At 32.1% G+C, this 21,459-nt stretch overlaps 1 protein-coding gene across 1 annotated transcript in view; it reads left to right on the top strand.

Moving 5' to 3' along the window:
* Positions 1 to 1,095: 1,095 nt before the first annotated feature.
* The window catches only part of LOC143244980 (flotillin-1-like), a 37,494-nt gene continuing 17,130 nt past the window's right edge, over positions 1,096 to 21,459 (top strand). Inside the window, exons 1-6 of the mRNA XM_076490618.1 lie at positions 1,096 to 1,292; positions 1,773 to 1,848; positions 4,332 to 4,422; positions 4,648 to 4,791; positions 12,040 to 12,159; positions 15,601 to 15,696. Of these exons, the coding sequence (XP_076346733.1) occupies positions 1,241 to 1,292; positions 1,773 to 1,848; positions 4,332 to 4,422; positions 4,648 to 4,791; positions 12,040 to 12,159; positions 15,601 to 15,696 (579 nt within the window). The 5' untranslated portion in view covers positions 1,096 to 1,240. The remainder of the gene's footprint in view (positions 1,293 to 1,772; positions 1,849 to 4,331; positions 4,423 to 4,647; positions 4,792 to 12,039; positions 12,160 to 15,600; positions 15,697 to 21,459) is intronic.

Below are 21,459 nucleotides of genomic sequence, written 5' to 3' on the forward strand. Positions count from 1 at the left end.
TTAGCTTCCACAATAGCTCTTAATCTTTCTTCATACACAACAGATTTAGGCCTTCTTTGGGGTTCATTCTTGAAGCTCAAGTCACAAAAACAAAATTTCTGGAAAAAACACTGAATAGTCCGTTGAGAAATAGTCCCTTGTACAAATACTAAATTGATGTTTTTATGGCTCTTGGTTTCATTCTTTTTCCCAAATTGAACTCATACAAAAAAGTAGTTTCAATTCTTTTGAAGACATCATTTTGTATAGGGTTTCAAAGAAACAAAAACAGTTATAATATAACTTGGTATTACAGACAAATGACAAGCACAGCACTATCGTCAATACTGAATAGTATACAGTCAAATTATTGTATCCAAGTTATCGTAATCGCAGCCACTTTTCAACTAAGCGAAGGTCAGCCATTTCGTATAAAACGATCTCATATGATACTACTCTCTGTTATGTGTCAACATGTTCATCTAACTACTTCACAGGGTGTGTATGGATCCTCACAAAAACTGGTATGGTGTTTCATTGGGTCCATGTGGAGATATATGCAAACTTACAGTTTTATACTTTTTTGTGTGTTTTGTTTTTTTACAATTTTAAGGAAGCAGTTTTTCATGTTCTAATATAAACTTTCACTGAGCATGAATTCGCAACACTTCTGTCCATGGTTCAGGGAATCCAGTTAGTTATGAATAAAATATTAATATTTTACTTGTTGTTGTGGGCCCGGCATGGTAAAGCGTGTTAAGGCGTTCGACTCGTAATCCGAGGGTCGGGGTTTTTAGCGTCGTAAAATATTTTGCTAATTATCAGTTTCAGTAAAATAGATTTGGACATTTTAATGGGATAATGATAATTATTTTCACTTCTTATTTGAAGACTGTTAAACTGTAATTTTATTAGAGATTGTCACAAATAGATTTTTGAAAATAAGTTTTCATTGTTGTATTTTGTTTTCTTTCTCGTAATAAATACAATTTTATTATATTCATTGTTGACTTGTTTTTGTTATATGATGCTATCTTTTAGACATAAAGAATACTTTTAAATAATTCTGTTTTCCTGCGTTGCTAAGCAGCGAATATTTCGTAGCCTTTTATTGTTGATTTTCTATAGAAAGCTTAACGTTAAGGGCGGTTAGACGTATTTGTATTTTTAGATCTCCTGCCAAACTCGTATATGTTTGAGTTTTATATAAAATTTATTATAGAGCTATTGAATGTTTTAGTTGAATTTACAAGACGTGAATATGGCAGCAGGATTTGTTACTTGTGGGCCCAATGAAGCTCTTGTTATTTCAGGTAGGCCTCAGGCCAAAACTCTTAGTATTACTACAGCTAGTATCAGTGTGTTATCACTACCAGTAATAGTATTAGTATTACTATATATATAGTAGGCTACCATATTGATTGCCATTGTATCAGTAACAATATGAAGTTGAATGAGATAAACAGGTAGGGCTTATTGTGATAGAAAAATGGAAATCTAATCCATTGTTCAAAAGTATCGGAAATAATTAATAAATGACTTATGTATGTTACAGTCGCCTAAGTACAAAATATCTCCCTCAAAGTACTGAGACTGGACTATATTCTACTTGTAGTATTAAGATATGTAAAATATATTGTTTACAATTATCTGTAGTTACCAATGTTATATGTATTGTTTTCTTTAAAGATAATGTATAGTAGTTAAATCCAAGCATTGGAATAATAAGCTCATTGTAATATGTTAAATATTTAAATATTGTATGGTAAAAATGTTAATATTTATTTTTACAGGATGTTGTTATGAAAGTCCAACAATAGTGCCTGGCGGAACAGCATTTGTTTGGCCCTGTATTCAACAAGTACAAAGGTGTGTACTTTGCTGTATATTAAGGTTATTTACTCCTAATAAGAATCCATAGAAAGTACCACACTTTTATACATCTAAAGGTATCAATAGAATTAATCTTCCTTGACAAATGTAGTAATCTAAATAAAAGTTATTAAGTAGTCTGAAAAACAATTTTTCACAGAAGAATTGAAAAATGTTTTGTGACGAATACAATGAGTTTATGCTTTTACCTTATTTTTTAAAGAAAACAAACTCTTTAAATTTTTTTATACTAATAATACAAGTCTTCATTGCTCTCTTGATACAGGCATAAGGTGTACTCAAAATGTTTAACCTTTTGGAGAAGATAAATAGTATAATACACTTATCTCTATGAGGTCAATCTCTCATTGAACATGTGGATATACATTTACTTGTAATAGTAACAAACAAAGTTGTTTTTTTGAGAAAGATATTTTGAAATCATGTAACAGTGAATAATAAAATAATATAAGGTTTAGTTAACAATTAAATTTAATCCCCAAGCTACACGTGTACAAGTGTAACTTGTATGTCTCACCTGTGAATAATAATTATATTGTGACATACATGTTGCTTAATAGTGAAATGTGCATTTTTCAATATATTTGTAAATAATCCAGATTAATCTTATACAATTTCCAACAATTGTGATAAAGTTATCAAGTGTAAAGTTTCATGACAAAATGTTTTAATTATACAAACATCTAATACATATTTTAAATCTAAACAGTAGTTAAAAAGAAAACATTCATGGAAAACTGTGAAAGTCAATATTAGTGCTTAACAGTGTCAGAATTGTTTGTATTTGGGATTAATGTATTTAAAAAATTACTCCTACATTTACCTTTACCCATTTTATATTATAAGCTGGGTGAAAAATATAAACTGTGAGAAGGAATTGGTAATTCCTTTTTATTTAAATTGGAATAAAAGACTTAACTAGGGATATATTGTCACTACAGTATTATATATTTAGATGTTATGTCTTTAACACACTTGTACTTTTACCATAAAATCTCAAGACACAAGTTCTGCATGTTCCAGTTGTATAAGCAGGTGGAATTTAGGCCTGGAATCAGTTAAATCTAATTGTACTTTTTAAAGTGAAACTTTGTTCTTATGGGTTAACTATATAAAAAGTTTATTGTCTTTTTAGTTTTAGAAGTAAATTTTATAGGTTATCATGTAGAGAAAATTCTTATGTTAAGCCATTTTAAAAGATTTACATTTGCAGCCAGAAAAATATAGTAGTTTACTGGAGAATTTCAGTATTGTTTATCCATAAGTTTAGTTTTTAGATGATGCATTTGTTTACTTATCTATAGTACTTTTTTTTTCTTTTAATAAGTTCTTAGTTGTTGACATATATTTAAAAAAAGAAGGGCATATGAAGAGGAAAGAAAATATTTGTTGTTGAATCAAGCCATCCACATCTGTTATATTTCTGTGGGTTTCTGTTTCTTCTTTATGAACTTTTTAAACTTTAAATTAATATTTTTTGTCATAATATTGTTACGAATAACAAATTATTTTAGTATGCACCATATATGGTAATCTGGCCATGAAAATTTGACTCACTTATCCTTCCAAGTTTCTATATTGCTGTTTAAGTGTGGGGTCAAATAGCAGTTTCAGGGACTCTTAGTATTAAATTAAAAAGTAAAAGAAAACCTTTTCAAAAGGTATGCTAAAAAATGTAGGAATGTCTTATAAGCTACCCACATATTTCACGAGCCAGCACTCAACATAACTGAGTTAATTAGTTTGATTTAGCTATTAATATAAACTACTCTTGAATTTATTTCTAAACATGTTATGTATATATGTGTACATCAGGAATACATTGTTGGTTCAAAGATGTGATTGAATGTATGTGGCATAAAATAATTGGAAACTACTGATTTCAGATGCACTTATCATATTAAATATTTATAATTTCTATACTCCAGAATGTCCAAATTGTGGCTGCATAATTACATTTCTTTTTCTGTAATAATTAAATATTCAAAACAGAATGTACATAAAGCTTATGAAGAATATTTGGTTAAGGAGTTTTTAGTATTCAAGGTTTTAAAGATTTTCTAAATAAAAAATGGCTCATTGGAAATTTCATGCAACTTCATAAAGCTTCTAACCCTTTTGTTAAAATGAAAATTGCCTTCTCTGTTAACTTATCTGATAAGTAAGGTCTATTAGTATGATGAACTTGGAATGAGATGAATATTTATAGTATTCTCAAAATGAGAGAGACAAAGACGATTCATACTGGATTTGAATAATGTGCAGTTTACTAACACAGTGAATTGTAGATTTCTTAGACAGAATTATCAGTTTGAAATTGAAATCTGAGAGATATTATTTTACTCTTGCAAAATATGAGTTTGTAGAAAGCAGTTATGTTCATTTACTAGAGTCTATGGGTGTTATATCTTCAATATACCCTCTTGCTGTGTAATTTTTTTATTGTATATTTGCTTCAGAATAAACCTCAACACCATGACTTTAATGATTGAAAGCCCTACAGTTTACACTCAACAAGGAGTCCCAATATCAGTCACTGGAATTGCTCAGGTATTAAAAGAAATATTTTATTCAGTGAACTAGTTGTAAGTAACCAGTGGCACTGTGATGTGATCATAAATATCTTAATCCATATAAAACTGAAAATAAATTAAAATCAGTTCAGCTCACTACATAATTTTTGTTTGTATATATATATAAGAGTATTTTTTATTTATTTATCTATGTATATTTATTATTAAATGTTTTGTTTTAATCTCTCTGCTTGTTGTGCAGGTTAAAGTCCAAGGCCAGAATATGGAAATGCTTCGAACTGCTTGTGAACAGTTTCTTGGAAAACATGAGAATGAAATAATGCACATTGCTCGGGAAACACTTGAAGGACATCAGAGAGCAATCATGGGCCAGATGACTGTGGAGGTAAAATAATTATAATGCACTGTAACAGTAATTTTTTTAATCTGTTTTTATATGCTTCATTTCGTTACCGATAAGTGATATGTAAAATTAGGAGTTACAAGTAACCACTAATGGACTTATAAATTTATGCTCATCACTGAGCCACTGGTGGATTATTTGGTAGAAGTGTAGAGAAAATGAACATCTGTTGCCTTGCATAATAAATGCAAAATAAAATCAATTCAAACCTGTAATTTGTTTAAAAAAAATTATATTTTTGTTGAAATTTTTAAACATTTTCCACATCAAGTATTTATATTTGAAATTCTTTCATTTTCAATTTTTGGAGTGTTTGTCCTATTAAGTATGATTGATTTTTCTTAATTTCACTGACCCATCATTCATCGTTTCAGGTTACAGGTGTGTGCGGTTGGATTGATTTTGTTTTTTGTTACTCTTATTTAGTTTGTTTATTTTCATCTCTTTTTTTATTTTGTATTTTGTTTACTTTATGATTTGCTTGTTATAAATATTATTTTCATCTCTTTGTAGTTCTTTAGGTAAGAAAATACTGGAAAAATTCTCCAATCACTTTTTTTTTTCTTTAAATCCCAATATCGGAGTTTCTTGTTTCAATTTTCCAAGATGATACATCATTTCCACACACAGGATAACTTTGTGAGACTTGCATGCCACTAGCCTTAAGCTAAGTCCCTCTTAAAATCATCTGTTTATCTTGAACTGCATTAGTATATGTTGACATCCTCATGTGATGATAGCCTTCCAATAATAGAAAAATGGCACAGCCTTCTTTTGCAGTAGCTCTTCCTAAACACTTGTTCTTGAAATAATTTCATTCTTTTCCTCGATGTTGTCATGAATAGAGGCATTTAAAATTATTGATTATTTGTATGAGATATGCAACAGAGTAGAAAACTTGAACTGTATTCAAATTTCATTGTTTTCCCCTACTTATCCATTATGGATTTTGTGATGGTGACAATGTTACTAACATGGAGGAAAATTCTCACCCCTCTATTCTCTTTTTGATATGATATTGCAGTTATGCTATTTTCTTTCTCCAATGTCTTTTGATTTATTTGGTTTTTTACTAGACAAAAACTCTACTCAAGATCACTTTGTATTTTTTCCTTCTTTTGATGTTAGGGTCCATGTGAACTTTTTTTTGAATAACTGCATATATGTAGTCACGTGTCATTTTTTTTTGTATTAGCTTATAATCGTACTTTATTTCAAATTTTTTTTTTATTTCCAGTCTTTTTGATCATTTACCTGCTTGGAGAAGGACTCCTTAACTTCAGTTTTACTTTTTACTACCCAGTGTCATGGATTTGTCTCTTCTGATCACCCCACATTACTTCTCATCCCTTCACCATATTTATGAGAAATTTTATTGTGCTTCTGCAAGGTTTTCTGGAGAGGTTTATTCTTTCCTTTTCACTACTTTATCCTTTACTACTAGTACTACAGCTCTGTTTCTCCATGCTTGGTTTCTCTGCTTTTGAGACTTCTCAGTCAAGATGTTCTCCTAACTAATGTCCACCTGCCTCGTTCTTATCTTTGTGATTTTCTTTGCATTGCTTTTTGTGGCTATCTGGAAGACAAGGCTATGGCAACCCAGCATCAATGTTTATTGTCGTTTTTGGTTTATCATCTTTCTCACCTTCTTCATTTTATTTTTGTTCCTAAGCCTGTTCAGTACATGTCTTCTTTTCTCATGCTTGCTTCCTGTTCCTTTCCCATTTCATGTCAGAGTTATCGTGCATCTCATCAGTGATTAACCTGTTGGGTCTAGCTCAGTGGGCACATCTGTTTCGCTTCACCAACTTTTGATGCTAAATTTTGGTCGACAGATGAGTTCTTCAGGTTCTCACTCATAGCCTATTTGTCCACTTTGTTTTTCTTCCTACCTTCTCTCTCTCCTTTTCCAGTTTCCTTTCCTCTAGCTCTATTTATCTTCAGTATCTTAAGGATACAGTCTCAAGTCTCATGGCCAAGAATGCTATCAAGAAACTATTTACCTCTGCTTTTGGATAATATTCTTGTGTTTATGTTATCTTCAAGAAGACCAAGAACTTGCATCTGATTATCAGCTTGTCATCTCTCAGTTGCATTCTAATCATCACATAGATCTAAATAGCAGGTTCAAGTTTGATGTGTCAGATGCTCATTTACACTTTCTGATTGTCCTGTTCTACAGACATATTTTCTATTTTATCCATCAGAATTTTGCTTCCCAGTTCTGTGCTCTTCCTATTGGCATTTAATCTTTTATTCATGTCTTCTTTTGAGCCATTCACTCACCGTATTTACAGATTGGGGCTGAGATTTTATCATGCATGGATGATTGGTTTTTCTTTGCCCCTTCTTGGAAGGACTCCTCTTTTCACATCTCCAGTCTTTTGCAGGAGGCTGCTTGGCTGGGCTGGCTAGCCAAACATTCTAACTCTTTTTCTTTTTTTTTTTCTCACACCTTCTCAATATGTAGCATATCAGGGCATGTTTTTTAATTCTCATCTCAGATGAGATCAGCCTTCACCTCTTCACCTGCAAGCAGCGGAATGTCTTGTCACCAAGATTTGTGCTTCTCATTTACATCATATAGATGAGGTTGTTTTGCTATTGGAGACTGTCTTTAATAGCACCACTTATTCTTCTAGGCAACACACACATGCCTTTTTAGTGGACACCATGAGACCAGTGGAACATTTCTTATTATTCACTGCCCTTGATAGTGTACATTCCATTTTCTTTTCTCAAGGTCTTGTTTTGGTATTTCACTGTACTAATTTCATGTTGAGTATTTGCTTGCCACCCTCTGCTTCTCTGTCAGGCTTGGGCATATCTGTGAATAACAACATGACTTTGAGCATGTAGGCTTTGGAGGAGCCTTCACTGCACCTCAACATACTCAAGTTTGTTTCAGTTTGTCAGTCATGCTCTCATTTATTACCACTTCTTGCAGATCAACTGATCACAATCTATCATACTTCAACAAATCCACAGTCATTTCTTATATCAACTATCAGTGGGTAATCATTGCAGGGATCTTTCCTTCTATATATTGGATCTACTATTTTGGGCTCATTCCCATCAGATAATCTTGTAGCTTGTCATGTGCCAAGGCTTTGAACCTGGTGGTGGATCATCTTTCTTAACCAGACCAAATTTAACCCATGGAGTGGATTCTCCAACTTCAAGTTTTTCATTGGATTTGCTCTTAGTTGGGCATGCCTCCCATCAGTACTTTGGCCACCCTTATAAACACCAGACTTCCATTCTTCTATTTCCATGTTATTCATCATTTGACCCTAGTGTTTGATGCTTTTAGACAGGACTGGTCTCATTTTTGTTGTATACATGTCTTCATTTTTGTCTCCTTCTATGTGTTGTTTTGACCTTGACCTACAACACTCCTTATTGGACATTATTGATGATATCTCTTTGGCCTACACAACCCTGGTTTCCTCTGCTTTGTTAGTTGGTATCCTGGTCCCCTCTTCCTTTGTCCCATACCTCCTCCCTCTTACTTTTACGCTGATCAGCTGTGGAAAATTTTTAAAGATAAACTTTTAAATATTCAAGGTAAATATATTCCATGTAGAAAGAATAAGGTAGCTGCACATAAAAACCAGGCTGACTCACAAAGAATTTAAGAGATAGAGTTAAAGAAGAACTTGATAAATTATGAAATTTTAAATTAATTGTTATGACATGAGATTTAGAAGATCATAGAATATCAATAAAGTTGGTGACACAGGAATTTATTGTATCAAAAAGGATGTGTGAGAAAAGGTTGACTGAAAATGTAAAAAATTAACAATAAGGATTTCTTTAAATACATTAAGGTTAAACAAAATGATAGAGTAAGGTAGAACCCTTGAGGGATGATAATGGAAAGCTCGTGTCTAATGATTATGAGATGACTGGGTTATTAAATTTTGCTTTTACTACAATTTTTACTAATGAAAATTTAAGTATAATTCCATGTCTTGAATAGTAGATAGATGGAAATGAGACAAACAGGACGAGTGCATTAATTCTGAGCTGGATAAGAAAAAATTGGGAAGTTTAAAGAGTGATAAGGTTTTTGGGTCAAATAATATTTCCTCAAGGGTTTTGAAGGAGGTTAAAGGTTGGATATGTGAGTTACTTACTACTATTTTTTCTCAGCCCTTGAATAGTGGATAAGTACCAGAAAATTGAAGCTAGCTAATGTATGGCTTCTTTTCAAGGGAGGTGTTAAAAATTGTCCCAATTAGTATAGATCCATTAGTTTCATATCAGCTGTGGATAAAGTTTTGGAAAATCTGTTAGAAGATTCCTTGCAAAGTAATTTAACAAATTTAGAATTATTTTGGATAGTCAACATTGTTTCACTTAGGAAAAATCTTGCCTTATGCATCTTTTGACATTTTTTTGAAAAGGTTACTGCTTATGTAGATGATGGTAAGGGTTTCAAATTTGGTGTATTTGGATTTTCAGAAAACATTTGACAAGGCACCACACAAAAGGCTTGTAAAAATTATCTCTGTAGGGGTGGAGGATAAGTTAACTAATTGGATGGAAGAGTGACTTGATGGGAGAAGATAGAGAGTTGTTATAAATGGAGTTCAGTCAAACTAGATTAATGTTACAATTGGTGTACCTCAAGTCTCAGTCTTAGGACCATTATTCTTTTTGATTCTCTTGAATGACAGAGATGAAGGAATGGTAAAAATTTACATAAATTTGCTGATGATATTAAGGTCTAGGGTGTTGCTGACTGTGAAGAGGATGCTGATGCTTTATAAAGGGATTTAGATCATTTAGTGAGTTGAGCAAATATGTGGCAGATGGGCTTTAATTATGATAAATGCAAGGGATTTTATAAAGGAAAGGGATTTTGATGTAATAGCTAATTAGTCTTGGAAGCCATCCAAGCAATTTGCTGTTGCTAGTGGTACAGCAAATAGGATTTAGGGTGTATCTATAGAAATATTTAATTCAAGTCTAACTTTTATTGTATAGGTCACTTCTTAGGACACAATTGAAATATTATATTCTGTCTTGGACTCTTTACCAAAGAAAAGACATGGAATTGTTGGAAAGGGTTGAAAGAGGGGTTACTAGAATGGGTTCTAAGGTGGGTGGGTTGTGATAGATGAGAGGATGAAATCTCTCAAACTGTTTTTTCTTGAAAAAAGAAGAGTTGGGAAATCTGATTGAGGTTATTCGAGATTGTAAAGGGATTTAATAGCATTGATGTGTTATTTTTTCCATATTTAAAGTGAGAATAGTAGGACTATGGGACACAAATATAGTTTCTTGTAGGAGTTCTCTTCAGCTAAGACAGTTTCATTTTCTAACAAGGTGGTTGGCTTTTGAAATGGGTTGTTTCAGATGTTGTAGATGCAGTGAAATGTAGTGAGTTTAAGAAAAAGTTTGATAAGTATATGAATGATATGGTTGGCTTTAAGATTTACAAAAAAATATATTTTTGTTTAGTTTAGAGTATGGAACAGCTGAGATGGGTGAATAGGTTCCATGTTGTCTCAAAACCTTATGTTATTATTAGTATTTTTCACTTGATACCATCTTTGTGGTAATATATTACCTTAGCAGTTATTAATCACTCAGGTTTCATAAACATCCTAGTATTTGATCCTGGAGCTAAAAATATTTCAAATAATAAACTATTCTTTTTTTACCTGAGGGTTGGAATAAAACCTTTTTTCTTTCCATTGAGGGTATGCCTAAGTTTCAAATATGATATTATCTCTAGGCTAGGCATGACAGTCACAAAATGAATAACATCATGATGTATATATTTAAACTTTGAGATCATTGATCCTTGTTTGAGGGTGATTATAAAACCTAAACACAGATAAAACTGTAAAAGAAAAAGTTTGAACATAAAATTTTGTTTTGATATAAATTTTATAGTAGTATTAAAATGCTGAAATAATGTTATTTTTTTTGCTCACCCTTTTTCTAGTTGCACATATTTTGCAGAGTAGAAAATATTTTAACTCAAACTACATAGATAAAATACGGCCCGGCATGGCCAGGTTGATAAGGGGCTCGTAATCCAAGGGTTGCGAGTTCCAATCCCGGTCACACCAAACATGCTCGCCCTTTGTCCCCTAGTGGCTCAGTGGTGCCTCTGTGGACTTACAATGCTAGAAACCGGGTTTCAATACCCGTGGTGGGCAGAGCCCAGATAACCCGTTGTGTAGCTTTGTGCTTAATTCTAAACAACATAGATAAAACTTAGGAACATACAAAGTGTAGTTGTAAATATATGGTCTTTATATGTGTTTGTTATTCAAACAGTATAAAATTTCTGATTTTGAAGTTGGTGGTGTCAAAACCTATTAAATTCAATTAAACTACACTTTTTATATTATAATTTTAAACTTCTAAAATTAAGAAAAAATCATGTGAAGGTTGCGATTATTTGCTGTCCCAAAATCTATATCAAGATTTGTGATTTTGTAGTATGCTGCATCATAATCAGTTAACTTTGTTGATTTTGTTGCTTATTTGTTTATTAAGTGATTATTTGTTGCTTTTCTATTTTGAAAATGTCCACTGATAATTTAAAACTAACTTAAAGGATAATTAACCCTTTGAAATTCATTATATCTTATGCTTTTATAATAGGGTGTATGACAAGTTTTGAAAAATTTCTGTTTGATCATTCCAACCTCTACTTAAAATGGCTGTATATAACATGTAAATTGTAAGTGGCTGTCATCTGATGTTATTTAATTAGGCTTGTTATATGTGTTTGTTTCTATGTACATATTTTGTTGAATGAAATGGGTTAGAAGTAAATAACATGACTGTGCAAATATAAAACAATAGCCTAAATATGCATACAGACTTTTCTTTGTGTGAAGGTAACTTACATTGTAAAATGAATAATACAGTGTAACAAAAAAATGATAGATTAATTGAGAGTTATAGAAGCTGTATAATCTTTACAATAAATCTGTGCATGAAGCCTAGCTTTCAGTTTGATGGTTAGGGCATTACATAACATATATAATTTGTAAATATGTGTTATAATGGTTCTTACTTTATTATAAATTGTAAATTTATGAAGAAAATTGACTTAGGTTTGAAAACATATAATTATTATCATGCTTTATATTTGAAATCTGTTTTAGATATGTTGACAGTTATGAGTGTAATTAACATATGAATGCAGATACAGAAATTGTAGACCTGAATTATGTTCTTGGTGAAACTAATTTCTTACAGGAAATTTATAAAGATCGAAAAAAATTTTCCAAGCAAGTATTTGAGGTAGCTTCTTCAGACTTAGTGAACATGGGAATAACTGTGGTGTCATACACGATTAAAGACATCAATGATGATCAGGTATGTCCAAATTATGTTTGAAGTTTATAATGTAAAACTTAGAGGAAGTTATACATGTATGTCTACATATAATTTTGAAATACATTTTGTGGAATTATTCATAGACATTAAAAGTGACAAGGTTGTATAATTTAGCTGAACAGTTTTTTTGTTTTTAAACAATATTCAGATCAGGGAAACTTTGTGTACATATTGTGCTCAGTCATTAATATTAACAGTAGAAGAACGTAGCACACTGCCATTATACATAAAAATAAGAGTATGTATTTGTAAGTTTTTCTTGTTATACATCACTATACATTTTGCTTTGAGTAAATTTTAACTGAAAACCATGTGAGTTTGAAGAATCTCTTTCACATTTGAAATCCTGTTAGCTTGAGTTGTGGGTGAATACAGTTATGATTGCATAGTCAGCAATAGTTTATTTTAAGAAACCGTAGTGACAATAAAGGACCATTTAGCTCTTCACTGTTGTTCTTGCACATTCATTCTTGAGGCATACTAATGTAATGTTTAAGACAGATGAAAAATATTAGTAGATAATGCATGACAAATGAATGAAGTTAATAAGTTGCCTGATTAAATTGCACCATGACTTTTAGAATCTCTTGCCTTCCCTCTTAAACTCTCACAGTGTGCATGCCTCCATTAAACTTCAATAAGATCATGTCTTCCACTACTTTTCTTAAGAGAAAATAAGTTGGGAAATAATAAATTATCCTTTTAAGTCAACCTTGCATTCCAAGAATCATCCTCTGAACCTTTCCCAGTAAGTCAGTAACCTTCCTAGATTAGGAGACAAAAATAGTACACAGTACTCGAAACAAAAAAGATAACCGTTGCTTTTGACTTAATTGCAATTGGTATGTCAACAAGTACAGTCAAATGCTGTTAGCAGTACTATTACAAAATAAAACCACTCAACAGTTTTTTTGCTATTGTGACTCTCACAATAAATAACCATTTTAACCAACTTATTATTATGATACATAAATAATGTGTTTAATTTTTCATGCAGTGCAGTGTGTGTGTATATAATCTTTGATTAATGTAAACACCCTTTCATATTTTAGTAGTAGTGCCCATTATCCTGTTGTAAAATTTGCCTAAACTTTTCTGTCATATGACCTTGTGAACTAAATATATTCAATGTCACAGTTGATTTTATAAGGTTAGCCTTTTAAGAAAATATAAAGAATTTGATCATAAATTTGTTGGAGAAATAATTTCTAGCTGTGAATTTATTTCACCTTGCTTTGAGTATTTCTACATGTCAGTCACTTAAAGCAATCCTTTCTCCACTGTTATCTCTTATTTGCTATATTTTGACACTGTTTCAGTTCTGTCCAACTTTATTTGACATCACATGTCCCTACTTTTCTTTGCTTATGTCATTTTTGCCATTCTTACTGAAAAAAATCTTTCTGTAGATAGATAAAATAAGGTATGTCTACAGCACCTTACCTTTTTTTTTTTAATGTTATCAGTAACTTATCATTACACTCTTACTTTTTCTATCACTGCATAATTCCTATTGGTACATGTAGTACAAGTTAATTAGTCACACTGTTATGTTAAGCCAGTGGAGTATCAGATCTATAAAAAAACAACTGTGTTTCATAGTAGTAGACTTGTGAAGTAACACAGTGTCACATTGAAAGTTTTTTTCTTTTTTTGTTTGAGCCAAATACGTTTTACGTAGAGTCTTTGATTTGACCACATGCTGGCCTTTATCTTGTAATCCATGTCCTTCATTGGTTATATGAAGCTTAGCATCTGCTTTTCACTCTTTTTGGTTTAGCATTTCTTAGACAAGCAAACATGAAGTAAAGGTAATAAACATGTTTGGAAATTTATATTATAAAGCAGGTTTATCAAGTGTCATTACATTTTAACCTTTAAAGACTCCAGCATATTATTCTGAAAACCAGGATTACTTTCTTTTTTTTTTAGTTTTCTAGAAAACTGCAGTCATATGAATAACTTTGAATTTTTGTTGATTAACTTGTCTTATCTTATAATTCTGTAACATGTAGGTTTTTAGCTTCAAAACCACAGTGATTGGACACTAATTAAACAAAAAAAAATGGTTTGAAAGCTCATATTTGAAGTTCTGATACTTTTTGTTAAAGATTTGTATTAAGTCTGTTTGCATTGATGGCTATATCAGGTCTCTCATGTTGTCCTTATTTAGAGGTCACATCATGAAATAAGTTCTTTTCATGATCTAAAATGAAAGGTTTAATTTCTGTTATAGTTTCTGTAAAGTTTGGATGACATCAGACAATAGTATTCCTACCAACATTTAAGAAAAACCAATATTATCTTAGTTACCTCTTCCACCAGAAGTGGATGAAAGTTATGGTATTTACTTGTGTGTATGGTTGTGATCAAGATTTTTCAAAAATGGCTGAATGGATTTGAACATAACTTGGAATACATTTGGATTATGACCTAACTTAGAAGTGATTAGTGTTTGGAGGGTAAAAGTCACAGAAAGGTGACAAAAATCTAAAACTCCCTATCTGTTAGCATAGGTACTGATTTTTCATACTATTTTTGCTCTATAACTCAGCCAAAAATGATCAGATTTTGATTAAACATGGTGAACCATATAGAATATTATTCTTCATTGTCTTGCCACAAATGTTCCATGACAGTTCAATGATGAGGCTTATCATTTGACATACTATTCTATGTTTTTTTCAGTGTTCTTGTGAATTAGCTTTTCTTCCTGCTGCTACTCAAGTTTACACAAGTTAGTCTTTAGATGACTTATTTCTCGTTTCTCTCAAAAGGATGCTGTTTCTGTACTTTTCACACATTTCAGATCCTGTAATATTGATAACAAGTACTTAAGGCTCAGATTGGTTTAACTTTGGGTGTTTCTTTTTAGTCAGTCTGTGCCTTCTTCACAGGTTCAAAGATTTTAAAAATTCCAGTACAAGATGCTTAAGGTCTCTCAAGGATGTGCCTCATGTGAAAATTAGTTTCTCTATTTCAGGTTTTCCTTTATAATCATCTTGTTTGGGTTAATAATAAGATTTGTTGGCACTTATTTTTTAATGTGGTCTGTGTGCTGTGCTATGTGATTTATAACCACAAATAAAAATGCAATAAAACTTGTAGTTCATAATTCTTATTCACAACTTTCATAAAATTTACACACAGATCCAAATATTACATGAGTTACTAAGTTAGAGAAGTTCAGCTCTTGAACTTATGAGTTTTTTTTTAACTTTTAAGACACTTTGTATTTTCCATGCATAAGAAACTTACTTGATTTTGAATAAAACAATAATATAAGCTGCAAAATATAATATGCATGTACACTTGCATTATTCAGAAGAGGTATATTGTTTATGTGTGAGTTTAAAAATATTTTCTATCTACTTGTTGTAACTAACAAGTGAGATGAGTTACAGATTTTGTTTGTTTCAGGGCTATCTCAAAGCTTTAGGAATGGCTCGCACTGCACAAGTCAAAAGAGATGCTCGTATAGGAGAAGCCGAAGCAAAAAAGGATTCTCAAATTAAGGTGAGGAAACTTTGGATCTACATGTGTTATTGTTTTTTGAAGCATATTATTATATACTAGTCTGTTTAGGTGAAGATTTTAGTTCAATGACTGTTGCCACTTCATTGAGGCACAGTGACCATTATTGCACCATCTGGCTTGTTAGTTAGTTGACAAGTGGGTTCATGCAATGATGCATTTGTAAGAAATAAATGCAAATCAGTTAGAATGTATCTGTGAAGTAACTTAACATATGGCCCGGCGTGGCCAAGTGTGTTAAGGCGTTCGACTTGTGATCCAAGGGTCGTGGGTTTGAATCCCACTCGCACCAAACATGCTCGCCCTTTCAGCCATGGGGGCATTATAATTTATAACATGATGGTTCATCCCACTATTCGTTGGTAAAAGAGTAGACCAAGATTTGGCAGTGGGTGGTGATGACTACCTGCCTTTCCTCTAGTCTTACATTGCTAAATTAGGGACGGCTAGTGCAGATAGCCCTCAAGTAGCTTTGCTCGAAATTCAAAACAAACAAGCAAACTTAACATATACAGGCAATAACCATCTACAAGCTTTTATGAATCCATTAATATGGTCCATAGGCATAGTAACTTAGGGCTGCATTCTTACAACAAGCTTAATCTCTTTCTACTATAAGAAGAATGTGCACTTTTATTTCAATCTTAAGGTTAATAATAAGAATTAGAAAAGGTGCATTTCTTTTGGAAATAGTGAACTCTTGTTATTTAAATGTCAAGCAAAATCAACATTTCATATATAAAGTTGGACATTCTGATAAACACCTTGTGCTTTGTTTCAAGAGAAAGTATATATTTAATGACTTCAGACCAGCTCAGTGGGAAATTTTTCACTGAAAATAATATCAAATACAACTATAAACCATACTGAAAATAACGAAAATGTAGTTTTAAATATGTACAAGTTTATCACAAATTTTTTGTACTATTAAAACTGATATGGCATGTAACTGTTATCAAATATATTATTGTTTATTTCATTAGATAAAATATTGTACATTGTATAAATGAAGTATCTTCTCCACAGAAGTTATCTTTCATTGTTTGGTAAATGTGTTTCTGTAGGGGAGCATATTATGTAATGCAGTTATAAGTTAACAAACAATAATGTGTAAGTATATATTGTTCTTTAATTTACTGCTTTGATAATTGTAACATAAAAATTAGGCATATTTGACAAGTTGTTCATTGAGTTTAAAATTGAAATACTCAGCATCCAGGTTCATTTAGGTATACGTGATGGAATTTATTGTTATTTTGTTGAGGTTGCTCGTCCTGTCTTGCTGAATATTGCTTAACCTGAAACATTGCTACTTGTAAACTTGGTGCTACTAAAGACACTTTAGAAAATTTGGGGAATCTTGGTTAGTCAATGCATTTTCTTATGGTATTCTTCATGGTGAGCAGAACATGTCCAGTCATTTATCTCCTGCATATATTTTAACAGATCTGTAAGGTGACTGAAATAGTCATCAAGGTTATTTCATTAAGCTGGGTTTCATCTGTGCAGGAGTTTTGTCTATATTTTATCCTCCAAGTCAAGGTTGACTAAACAGAAGCTTCATAGTATATATTGTAGGTGGTATTTTCATTGGTTTAATGTATATGGGTAAAGAAAAACTTCAGTTGTTTTGGAAGTACTTTATTGTTAGCTAGATAAGTTTTGGCAGGTATTATGGCTAGAAAGTTGTGAGGTAGCTGATTATAACATAACATATGATGTAATTTAATGTTTAGGGGCAACAAGGAGCTTAATGGCTCATCTAGGCTGTCTCATCCTTTAAGCTAAACTAAAACTGTTTCTCAGAGTGGTTGGTACGTGTATAAGGTCCAAATGTTGGATTCTGCTTTATTAGTAAAAATGTTAATACTCATACCAGCCATTCTGAGATACATTTTTATTTCAAGTGGGTTTCTCGTCACCAAGAATTACTAAACTAAAACTGTTAATTAAAGAAAGCCTTGTAAATCCAGTCCTTATTATTCATATAGTTATGAAGCTTTCTTTTAAACTCACTTGAATGTACTGCTTCCACAACATCCAAAGACAATCCATTAGAAAGCCAACAACTCTGTTAGAAAAATAAAGAAGCTGTTGAGCAATAAGTTTAATTTCAGTGTTAAAATGTCTCTTATACAGAAATGTGCACTACAGAAAATACAATATAAAATATCATAATTCTACAAGATCTACCTTTAACATAGCTTGAATAGGAGACTCAACTCAAACTAATGCTCTGAGACCAACTCTACCAGTTGAGGTACTAAATTTTAAGGCCTAAAAATTAACATCCACCCTGCTCATTACAAAAAGTGAAACCAATTCTAGACAACTTCAGATTAGGTTTAATCAGTCTCACACAAAGAACCAACCTCTTACTCATTATCTTCAATAAACATAACTCAACATTCAGTTAGCTTTAGTCAGTATTATCAGGGAATTTAAGCTGTTCTCAACAACAACACCCATACTCTTGTCCCTCTCTGTACAACTTCAAAACATTATTCCTATAACAATAAAATCTCATAAATTAGCTTCACAACTACAGTAAATTTTTCTCAAAAGGTCTCTTCTGAATGAGCAGACCCACTAAATTATACTTTTGAACCTTACTGGCTATCCTCTCTCACCCTACAGCTACTATTCAACTTCCATAACTTCTTTCTTTGCCTAACTAAGCATTGGTTTGATTTATTTTCTCACTTGCTCCTGTCTTTTATACCATATTTAATTCTCCCTAACAATACTTGTCTCATGACACTCACCACCTATAAAGATGTTCCCATGGAGGTACTTTGAGCAATCTTTGTGTTAACCTAGTTCACTATATATATAAAAAGAAGCAGCAAGCTGATGCATGGTATGAATTTCCAGATTATTATTTCCTCCATGGAGAGAAATCAGGTCTTTTTTTATCCCACCTCTTGTATCTAGCATTGCATAATAACTTGTGGTGGGAGTCACTCTCAGTTGAGACTGTCAGTGATTTTATTTACAGTGAGATGGAGACACATATTTGGTTTGGTGGTTTTCTTCCATGGGGCTCTCAGGTTGCAATTAAGGGCAATCTTCAACATTCTGCAGAGAATTTAGACATGGTTTTTGCTTGTGCTTTCTTTTAATCTGTTGGTTTCTCAGTCTCCCCATGGAACAGTGGTAAGTTTACAGGCTTACAATATTGCAATCTGGGGTTTGGTTCCTTATAATGGACACAGCAGACAGCCAAATGTTGCTTTGCTCTAACAAAACAAACTTACCTAACAAAATGTTGTTCCAATAAACAGTAATAACACAGTCTTTAAATGAAATAAAAAAAGAAAAAGAAGGCTATTTTAAAATAAAACATCTTTGATTTGTTTTCTTCAGTTGGTTCATTGATATTTTTTTGTTTTTCCTTAGTTGCTTTTGAGCCTGCACCTTACTTAATGGCTAAAAGGTCTGGGAGTGAATATTTAATTTTGTCTCCATCTACAAACATTGTAATTGATGCAGCGAGGTTCACTTATTAGTTCTATGAAGGGACAGTTATGTCTTACCTGACACAGTTGTTGGATTTAATGTACTACTCTTAGGTGGAAGCATATTCTGACTCTGAAATAATACATCCACTCCACAAAATCAGAGATTCTTAGGTGGAATTTGTAGTTAATCTGAACAGATCAATGTCTGCTGGTTGGACACAGTAATTCTATGGACTAAACTAAACTTTTTTGGAAGACTCTCAAGGTCACCAATTTCATTGATGATGAGCTGGAACTGTTGTTAAGATACAAATGTGTTTGATTGTGGGATTTTCTTTTCATTGCTGTTGGCATCTCAGATTTCACCAGCTCCTACAAGGGGTCATAGTTCTGCCTGTGTTGGAGGTTCCTGACATCAGCCTCTCAGTACATTGGTACCCAGGATAGATTCTGTTTCTATTCAAAGGTTCTGCTGCTCAGTAGGATTTCTACAAGGAGATTGGCATCCACTCATTGATCTTTTTTATCTGTATCAATGCTTAGATTCTGCAAGGTTCACAAGTTACTTATACCTCAGTCTGAGTTGGCATTTTTTACTACAGTTGGAGGTGTCAATATTCATTGTAGTCAGCTCCTATCTGCACTTTGCCACAGCAGTGGAGTTTCACAACTATCAGAGTTTTTTGTGCACAAGGGTCAGGAACTGCAGTTTAGGATTTTTACCTTCAGACTACTGAATTGTACAACTTTTTTCATCACCTCCATTCCTGTATACACTGTTTCACAGACAACTGGTTACTGCTGGCATCATCTCATCAGCTGCCAGAATGTCACACCTTGATTATATATTCAGAAACACCTGAGTCTGGCTTCCTTTTCAGAGATGTGACATCTGTAATTGCTTTAATTAAATATGTCTTCAGTTTGTGTTGTTTTTTTTCATCACGTCTGTCTGTTGGGCTCAGATTACTTTCATCCCATAGAATGGGAAGTCCAGCTATTACTCACATCTCCTTCTCCTACTGTATGAATGTTTTTTTCTGTTTTTGGGAATATGTGTATCACTTGAATCCCTCATTCCTTTGGGATGAGAGTACTAGAGATCTCTTCAGTGGTTTTTATGCAAAAAAAGGAATCACGAACATAGATTCACTGGATTGTTCAAGTTCCTTAGTCAGGATCATTCTTCAATTTTGAGGGATTGTTGAGTCAGAAGATTACTAAGATATGAGTTCTTCTATTGCCACCTCGTTCATGATGTTTGAAATCTCTGAACGTTCCTGATCAAATATCTGTAGTTTTCTGATAAATAATCATTTGTCAAAATTGTAGCTTCCAAGGCTTATAATACACTGAGACAATATTCTGTTGTCTGTCTCTTGGCATGTTGATTTATAATCTTTAGGTAAAGTTATAAAAAATTCACTTGGTAACAATATTGATGATTTTTGTTGATTTTTATGCTTGAGAATGTTCTACAAATTTAGAGAACAGGCAGAACTTGCACAATACACGTTTAACGATATAAGTTACATATATTTCTAAATATATAGTAAACTGAAACAAACACAGTAACTAAAACAATATTAAGTCCACTACAGGAGTCCTTCACAGAATCTGGGAGATATATATTTATGAGAAAATCTCACTATTGAACTCAAAATGGTGTCCAAAACTAATGAAGTGACCATATTTTAAAATTATACTTATTGCATTTGAAATAATTGATAAATAATTTCAATCAAGTTATTTATCTTTGTATACAGTTTATAATATTTACATAACTGTAACAGTAAAACTGAATATTAGTGATTATACACTTAAAAGCATAAATGATAAATTCTTTTTAGTTATTCTTTTATTGTTATTGTTATACTTGTAAGTATATGTAGTTCTGACATGAAATATTGGTCAAGAAAGTAGCTAATATTCTTTTACCCTAGTCACCAATTGTTTTGGGTCATCATGTGCACATTTTCATGGGAAATATTTGTGCAAAGTTGAACATACTGATTCCTTAAGGATACAACTTCCCTTATTTTCTGATATGAAAGACCAAAAGTGAATTGGATAACATCACATATATATATTGTGCCAAAGTTTTTTAGTCCAGAATATACATTTCTTCAGAGATTGACACATTTTTTATTTATTTGCTGAGATCTCTTAATGCTTTAATGAAGAAGTTATCTTAAATCAGTACACTTAATTTGGTTGTGTTTGAACATTGAATAAAATATCTTTCACTTTACATTGTGTTTGGCATTTTTCTTTGCTCAACTCA

This window comes from Tachypleus tridentatus, chromosome 2, assembly GCF_004210375.1.
Source record: "Tachypleus tridentatus isolate NWPU-2018 chromosome 2, ASM421037v1, whole genome shotgun sequence".
Taxonomy (NCBI): Eukaryota; Metazoa; Arthropoda; class Merostomata; order Xiphosura; family Limulidae; genus Tachypleus; species Tachypleus tridentatus.